The 9,004-nt window shown below is 41.3% G+C and overlaps 2 protein-coding genes across 2 annotated transcripts; both read right to left on the bottom strand.

Annotated features, from left to right (window-relative positions):
- Positions 1 to 3,264: 3,264 nt before the first annotated feature.
- Positions 3,265 to 3,708, bottom strand: LOC138909649 (uncharacterized). Its single transcript, XM_070200859.1, has one exon. The coding sequence runs from the start codon at positions 3,706 to 3,708 to the stop codon at positions 3,265 to 3,267; it is 444 nt and encodes a 147-aa protein (XP_070056960.1).
- Positions 3,709 to 4,697: 989 nt separating this feature from the next.
- LOC138909648 (uncharacterized) lies at positions 4,698 to 5,096 on the bottom strand. The gene has a single exon (XM_070200858.1). The coding sequence runs from the start codon at positions 5,094 to 5,096 to the stop codon at positions 4,698 to 4,700; it is 399 nt and encodes a 132-aa protein (XP_070056959.1).
- Positions 5,097 to 9,004: the final 3,908 nt, after the last annotated feature.

Raw genomic sequence — 9,004 nt, 5'->3', positions numbered from 1 at the left:
GTAAAATATAAGCAAAGCAAATGAAGGAATAATATTAATCATTCAATCAACAAGCCCTTTCAACATAGAATGTACAACAGGAATTACAACCGAGACACCACACCTCATATTCACACTTCACAATTTACAATCATAATGTTTCTTATATCACCGCGTGAGTCTTGCATTTAATTTGAATACATTTTTCCCAAATAAGCTACATGCGTTATAGCCCCCTTATCTCACCACGTGGTTTCAAGTAATTCCCTTACTACCAACACACATATAAATCCCACCTTATCTCACATATAAGCCCGTGTACACACTCGTCACCTCGTGTATATATCTTCCACTTAATGCAAATAGCACAAACAGCCCAAACCCTAAGGGGTAGTTCACCCACACAATGTTAGACAATATACTTACCTGAAACTAGCTAAATCAATCCACTAATAAGCCCGTCCCCTGAAAATCCAGCTCCGGACGTCTTGAATCTAGCCAAAATAACTTAATATCATAAATAAAAGCCATAGGAAGCAATTTTGGATAATAAAGATTCGACCTTTAATGAAAATAAGAAAGTCAACTCAAAACGTCAAACTCGGGCTCGCACCTCGGAATCCGACCAAACTCAAAAATTTCGAACACCCATTCTGATATGAGTCCAACCATACAAAAATCATCCAATTCCGACCTCAAATCGACCTTCAAATCCTCATGTTTACTTTAGGAATGTTTTTATACAAATCCCCAATTTCTCCAATTCAAATCACTAATTAAACAATAAAAAAGAAAGATGAAATCATGAATAATGGACAAATCCAAGTAAAAAATAAGAACCCCAATCCAAATCGTGAAAATCCCCTACAAAATCGCCCAAAATCGAGCTCTACAACTCAAAATACGTTAAAATGAATCAAAGCCTCAAAATAGAGCATTATATAATCTGCCAAGGTGTTATGCATCACGATTGCGGGACCTATGTCGCGATCACGAAGAACAAACCATCAGTACTCCATAATTGGCCTACGCGAACGCGAGCTTCCTATCATAAATGTGATGCATGTCCTCCTTGCCATTACGCGAATGCGGGGAGCCTTCCACGATCGTGAAGGGTTATAGCCTGCCTCTCCCCCCCCCCCCCCCCCACACACACACAGTTGAACTCTTTTGTATGCAAACGCGTACACCTTACCGCGATCGCGGAGACCACTGCATCCAAGCCGTCATGAACGCAACCCTCCACTTCATCAACACGATTCACAATATGCATGCCATGAAGAACACCCTACGCGATCGCGAAGAAGGAAACCAGAACTGAGAACCAGCAGTTCAAAAACATGGAGAAATGTCCTGGAACCCATCTGAAACACACCTGAGGCACCCAGGACCCCGTCGAATCACACCAACCAATCCCAAAACATAACTCAAACCTACTCGAGGCCTCAAATAACACTAAACAATATCAAAACTACGAATCACATCTCAATTCAAGCCTAATAAACTAATGAACATTTCCAAATTCAAAACTTGCGCCGAACAAGCCTAGACAACTCCAAATAACCTCAAATTTTGCATGAAAGTCCCAAATGACACAGTGGACCTATACCAACTCCCGAAATCACAATCCGAGTGCGATATCTATAAAGTCAACTCTTGGTCAAACCTCTCAACCTTCCAAACCTTCAACTTTCCAACTTTCCCCAAAAAATACCAAATCAACCTACGGACCTCCGAATCAACATCCCGACATACGCCTAAGTCCAAAATTACCATACAAAACTATTGGAACCATCAAAACTCCATTCCGCAGTTGTCTACACACAAGTCTAACTCTGGTCAACTCTTTTAACTTAAGCTTCCAACGTTGGGACTAAGTGTCCCAATTCACCCTAAAACTTACCCGAAACCAAACCAACCACCCAGCAAGTCACATAACCACAAGTGAACATAGAGGGGTCAATAAATAGGGGAACAAGGATACAATACTCAAATCGACAGGCCAGTTTATTACATTCTTCCCCTTTTAAAGCAAACATTCGTACTAGAACGAGTATAGAGATATACCTGAAGTGTTAAAAAGGTGAGAATAACAACTAAACATATCATGTTCGGTCTCCCAAGTCACCTCCTCAATTGGTTGACCACTCCATTGAACCTTCACTGAAGTAATGTTCTTTGACATCAACTTCTGGACCTGCATGTCCACTATAGCCACCAGTTCCTCAACATAAGTCAAATCCTTGTCAAATTGGACTGAGCTAAAATCTAATACATGAGACGGATCACTATAATACTTTCGGAGCATGGAAACATGGAACGCTGGGTTAACTGTCGATAAGCTAGGTGGCAATGCAAGTCTGTAGGCCACCTCACCAACTCTCTCAAAGGATCGATATACCTAGGGCTCAACTTTCCCTTCTTCCCGAACCTCATCATGCCCTTCACGGGTGAAACAATGAGAAAAACCTTCTCTCCCTCCATAAATGCTATGCCACGAGCCCTCCAATAAACATAACTCTTCTGCCTAGACCGTTGTTGTACGAAGCCGATCCTAAATCAACTTGACTTTCTCCAAGGCATCCCAAACTAAATCAGTGCCCAACAACCTAGACTCCCCCAGCTCAAATCAACAAAATGGAGAACGCACCACCTCCCATATAAGCCTCATAAGGAGCCATCTGAATACTCGATTGTTAGTTATTATTGTAGGCAAACTGTGCAAGCTGTAAGAACTGATCCCATGAACCCCAAAAATTGGTAACATGGGCAACATATCTTCCAATATATGAATTGTGTGCTCGGACTACCCGTCCCTTTGGGGGTGAAATATCATGCTCAGCTCGACCTATGTGCCTAACTAACGCTACATAACTCTCTAGAAATGTTATGTGAACTATGTTCCTATATCAAAGTAATAGACATCGGCACACCATGAAGAAGAACAATCTCATGGATATAGATCTGAGCCAGCTGCTTTGAAGTGTATGTAGTCACAACCAGAATGGACTGTGTAGACTTGGTCAGTTTGTCCACAATAACCCATACCGCATCACATTTCTTCAAGGTCTGTTGGAGTCCAACAACTAAATCCATGGTAATACACTCCCACTTCCCCTCTGGAATCTCAAGTCTCTGAAGCAAACCGCCTGGCCTCTGGTGCTCGTACTTCACATGCTGACAATTCAAACACCGAGCCACATACTCTACTATATCTTTCTTCACCCTTGTCCACCAATAGTTCTTCCTTAAATCTAAATACATCTTAGCGGCACCTGGTTGAATTTAATATCGTGAACTATGGGCTTCCTCAAGAATCAACTCACGCAACCCTTCCACATTGGGTACACAAATCCGGCCCTGCATCCTCAACACCACATCATCCCCAATACAAATCTCCTTGACATCACTGTGTTGCACCATGTCCTTATGGACAATTAAATGGGGATCATCATACTGACACACTCTAATACGCTCATACAAAGAAGACTGAGAAACCACGAAAGCAAGAACCAGGCTAGGCTCCGAAACATCTAACCTTACGAACCGATTGGCCAAAGCATGAACATCCAATGCCAACAGTCTCTCCCTAACTAGAATATATGCAATGCTACCCATAGTACCCGCCTTCCTACTCAAGGCATCGATCTCCACATTGGCCTTCCCGGGATAATATAAAATGGTGATATCATAGTCTTTCAATAGCTGTAACCACCTCCGCCACCTCATAGTTTTTTAATAGCTTAAACAAGTGTTGCAGACTCATATGATCTGTGAATACCTCACAAGACACACCGTAGAGATAGTGCCTCCAAATCTTTAATGCATGAACAATGGAAGCCAACTCTAAATCATGAATGTGGTAGTTCTTCTCATAGGGCTTTAACTGACGTGAAGCATAATGAATCACTCAACCATCTTTCCTTAATACACATCCAATGCCATTCCACGAAGTCTCACAATAATCTATATATGAACCCGATGCTGAAGGCAAAACTGGAACTAGAGTTGTGGTCAAGGCAGTCTTGAGTTTCTAAAATCTCTCCTCACACTCATCAGACCACCTGAATGGGGCACCCTTCTAAGTCAATTTGATCAAAGGAGTTGTGATGGATAAGAAACCCTCCACGAAATGGCGATAATAACCAACCAAGCCTATAAAACTCTGGATATCCATAGTAGAAGATGGTCTGGGCCAACTCTGAACTACCTCCACCTTCTTCGGATCCACCTTAATCCCCTCACTAGACACCACATGACCCAAAAATGCCACCGAATCAAGCCAAAAATGCCCGGTTGTGAGAATACACCAAAATATCATCAATGAACACGATGATGAAATAATCTATATATGGGTGGAACACACTGTTGATCAAGTGCATAAATGTTGCTGGGGCTTTGGTTAGCCCAAATGACATCACCAAAAACTCATAGTGACCATATCGAGTCTATAAAGCAATCTTGGGAATATCTGAATTTCGAATCTTCAGTTGATAGTACCCTGACCTCAAATCAATCTTCGAGAATACCCGAGTACTCTGAAACCGTTCGAACAAACCATCAATATGTGGTAGTGGGTACTTGTTCTTGACTTTAAATTTGTTCAGCTGTCTATAATTAATGCACATCCTCATAGTTCCATCTTTCTTCTTCACAAGTAGAACTAGAACACCCCAAGGCGAGACACTCGGTTAGAAAAAATACTTATCAAGAAAATCCTAAAGTTGTTCCTTTAATTCATTCAAATCCACTAGTTCCATATGATAATGTGGAATAGAAATGGGCTGACTGCCCGGCAGCAAGTTAATACCAAAATTGATGTCCCTATCAGGCGACATGCTCGGTAGGTCTGCTGGGAACACAACTGGGAAATCTCTGAGTACCAAAACTGACTTAACTGTAGGATTATCAGCACTAACATCCCTCACAAAGGCTATATATGCTTCACACCCCTTCTCAACCATCCGATGTGCCTTAATAAAGGATACAACCCTGTTAGGAATATAATCCAATGTACCCATCCACTCCAACCGCAACAAACCTGGCATATCCAATATCACAGTCTTGGCGTGATAGGGCGAAAACCAATCCATGCCCAATATCACATCAAAGTCCATTATACTAAGTAGAAATAGAATGACTCTTGTCTCATAACCACCAATAGTGACTAAACACGACCGATAAACACAGTCTACAATAATAGAATCTCCCATAGGCATGGACACATATACACGAGCACTCAATGAGTCACGAGATATAACCAAATACGGAGCAAAGTAAGATGACACATATGATTAAGTGGAACCCTGATTAAATAAGACTAATGCATCCCTATGACAGACCGTAACAATACCTGTGATGACTACATCCGATGCAATAGCCTACGTCCTACTCAGGAAAAGCATATAAATGAGCATGGCCTCCCCTCTAGGGTGACCTCTATCCGCGTGACCTTCACCCCTAGCCAGCAGTGTAGGTGGATCGGCAACTAGAGCAACAATGGTCTGTGAACCCTGTGAACTCAGTGGAATCTGTGGAGCCTGTGTAGCCTATGAAGGTGCACCCATCCTAAGTCTGGGATAGTCCTACACCATTTTCCTAGTATCACCACACTAGAAACAAGCTCTCGATGGTCATGCCTGTTGAAACTAACTCTGGCCTGGTCAGCTAGACTAACCGCTGAAGGCACCCCGTGCAGGAGGTGAACTAGAAAGTGGCTGTGCATAATGGGCGATCTAAGACCTTGGAATAGCTAGAGCATTGTGACCAGCTAGGATTGCTGAATGAACAGGTCGACTTACATAACCTTTGCCATGATGATCTGTAACTAGATCGCGGGCACCACTAAATCCTCCAGAATCTCGAGGCCTTTTGTCCTCTCTATCCTCCCTCTCCCAGCCCCGCATGCCCTCTATCCTCTGAGCGATCTCTACAACCTGCTAAAATAGACTATATGTCTCTCACTCTCGAGCTATGCTAAATGTAAGACCATAATTGAGCCCCTCGATAAATTTACGGACTCGCTCTCTGACTGTGGAAACCAAAGCAGGTGCATGTTAGGACACCTAACAGAATCTGATGGCATACTCTGACACTGTCACAGTCCCAAACACAACTCCTCAAACTCTGTGCGCCATGCATCCCAAAGGGTCTAGGGATCAAACTCTCTCAAAAACATATCTTAAAATTGAGCCCAAGTGAGTTAGGCTGCATCAGTTGGCTTACCCTCTTCGTAAGCCTGCCACCACCTATGTACAACTCTTGACATCTGAAATGTAGTAAAAGAAACTCCGCTAACCTCCACAATACCCATTGTGCGGAGAATATGATGGCACTTCGCTAGAAACCCCTACGCATCCTCAGTAACTCCTCCACTAATGGTAGGAGGATCATACTTCTTGAACCTTTCCACTCTCCTTTGCTCCTCCTCAGATACCTCTGGCCTGACCTTAGGCTGAACCGGAATAGAGGGCTGTGCTGGCATGACACCCGGAGTCCAATCAACATGAACCTGCTACTCTGGTGTACAGGCCGTAGGTGTCTGAGCTCCTCCCCCAGCCTGAGATGTAGCTGGTGCAACGGGGATAAATCCCGCCTGAGCTGAAGTTTTGAACATGCACAAAAAGTGTTTTAGGATCTCGTAGAGTCCAGGGGTAATAACAGGCGCCTCTGGTGCCTATCCCCCGATGGGAGCTGGTGGTGGCTCCTCATTCGCTGCTCGGGCAAGTGCTCTGGCTGCAACACATGCCCCACCTTGACCTCTGCCCCGGCCTCTCGCAGCTCTAATAGGGGGCGCGGGTGTTTGATCATCTGATCCAGCAGTGCGTGTCCTCACCATCTATAAAAGATTAGAAAGACAAAGACTCAAATTTCGAAATCAACAAATTCACACGATAAGTAATCAAAGAAGTGGAATTTTCTTAATAGTTCTGCAGCCTCTCGAGATAAGTACAGATGTCTCCGTACCGATCCACAAGACTCTACTAAACCTTCATATGACTCGTAACACCTATTAACCTAGAGCTCTGTACCAATTTGTCACGATCCCAAATCTCCACCTTAGGATGTCGGTATGGCAACTAGTCTCTAAGACAAGGTAAGACTAACACATAAGAGAATTTAAATTAAACAACGACTAGAAATATTAAGTCGAACTAATAAATCTCATGAAAATATCAATACTGAATAACAATCACAAAAAATTTCCAAAATCGGTGAAACTGAGTCATAAGCTCTAAGAAGTACACTATAAAGCTCAAAATACAATACTGTTTGATGTGAAAATAAATAGTAGAATAGACAGCAACAGAAGGTGACCCTGAGGCCTCCGAGCGTCAAGCATGTATACTTTGAAGTCTCCAAAATATCTGGTCAATCACTGGCATCCCACACAAGCAGAAGTACTTGGATCTACATAAAAATATACAGAAGCATAATATGAGTACACCACAAGGGTTCCCCGTAATTATCAAGCCTAACCTCGTAGAGAAGTGACGAGGCCATGTCAAGATACCTACTAGCCAAATGAAACCTGAACAACATATAATATAATCTAATAACGAAAAGCAAAGAAGTAAATGATAACAAAGAAGTATAATGATGTAAGGCTAACAACGAGTATTAAAGCAATAAAGGACAACAAGAATGAGCATATAATAAGAACAACAAGAAATCATATACAGTTAAATACAAGTAAAGAAAATTAAGGAATAAAAATAATCATTCCATCAACAAGCTCTTTCAACATAGACTGCACAACAAGAATCACAATCGAGACACTACGCCTCATATTCACACATCGCAATTTACACACAATTTACAATCACAATCTTACTTAGATCACAGCGTGAGCCTTCCATTTAGTTTGAAAACATTTTTTCCGAAATAGCTACACGCGTTTTAGACCCCTTATCTCATTGTGTGGCTTCAAGTAATTTCCTTATTATCAACACCCGTATAAATCCCATCTTATCTCACCGCATGTGTATCAATATCACAACACAATAATCAATTTGCACCACATGTGCCCATGTGCTACAATATTACCAAATCAACAATAACAATGTTATTGCAACACATAGCCCATAGCTCAACCACAATGTGTACAAGAATCTCAATAAGAACAACATGAATGAGAAACAACTCAACAAGGAAAGGATTTTCCAATAATCAACACTTCAACCAAAATGTGTTAATAGCTTTCAGAACTACAACCTCAATAATCTCAACAATGAAGGTATTCCTGTGAAATGGCAACTTCCAATTCAAGTACATAACGTAAGCTTAACAATGAAAGAGATAACATGAAATAATGAGTAAAACTAAATGCATGATAAAACTTTCAATGGGGAGGATAACATGTAACAACAACTACAAATAAATGCATATAAGAGCAATTTTGATAGTGGAAACTAGAACATGTAATAACAACTTCAATTAAGGCATGTAAGAATAAAATTGACAACACAAGATAAAATAAATAATAATATCTTCAATTAAGTGATTATAAGTAATCTAAGATTCTAAACCATTCAAATATCACATATAAGACAGTATACACACTCGTCATCTCGTGTACACGTGTTCCACTTAAAGCAAATAGTACAAACAACCCATATCCTAAGGGGTAGTTCCCCCACACAAGGATAGACAAGATACTTACCTCAAACAAGTTAAATCAATCCACTAATAAGCCCATCACGTGCAAATCCAACTCCGGACGACTCGAGTCTAGCCAAAATAACTAATATAATAAATAAAAGCCATAGGAAGCAATTCCTGGTAATAAAGATTCGATCTTTAATGAAACTCAAAAAGTCAAACCTGGGCTCGCACCTCGGAATCCGACCAAACTTACAAATTCCGAACACCCATTTCAATACGAGTCATAATATACCAAAATCCTCCAATTCTAACCGCAGATCGACCTTCATATCCTCAATTTATAATTTAGGAAAGTTTGTACAAAAATCCCCAATTTCTCCAATTCAAATCACTAACTAAATGATAATAACAAATATGGAAT

The sequence above is a fragment of the Nicotiana tomentosiformis genome, chromosome 4 (genome assembly GCF_000390325.3).
Source record: "Nicotiana tomentosiformis chromosome 4, ASM39032v3, whole genome shotgun sequence".
NCBI classification, from domain to species: Eukaryota; Viridiplantae; Streptophyta; class Magnoliopsida; order Solanales; family Solanaceae; genus Nicotiana; species Nicotiana tomentosiformis.
This window is presented reverse-complemented; position numbering and strand designations above follow the sequence as displayed.

Excerpts from the sequence above, each read along its gene's own strand:
- LOC138909648 (XM_070200858.1), bottom strand. The coding sequence starts at position 5,096 with ATGGACTTTGATGTGATATTGGGCATGGATTGGTTTTCGCCCTATCAC.
- LOC138909649 (XM_070200859.1), bottom strand. The coding sequence starts at position 3,708 with ATGAGGTGGCGGAGGTGGTTACAGCTATTGAAAGACTATGATATCACC.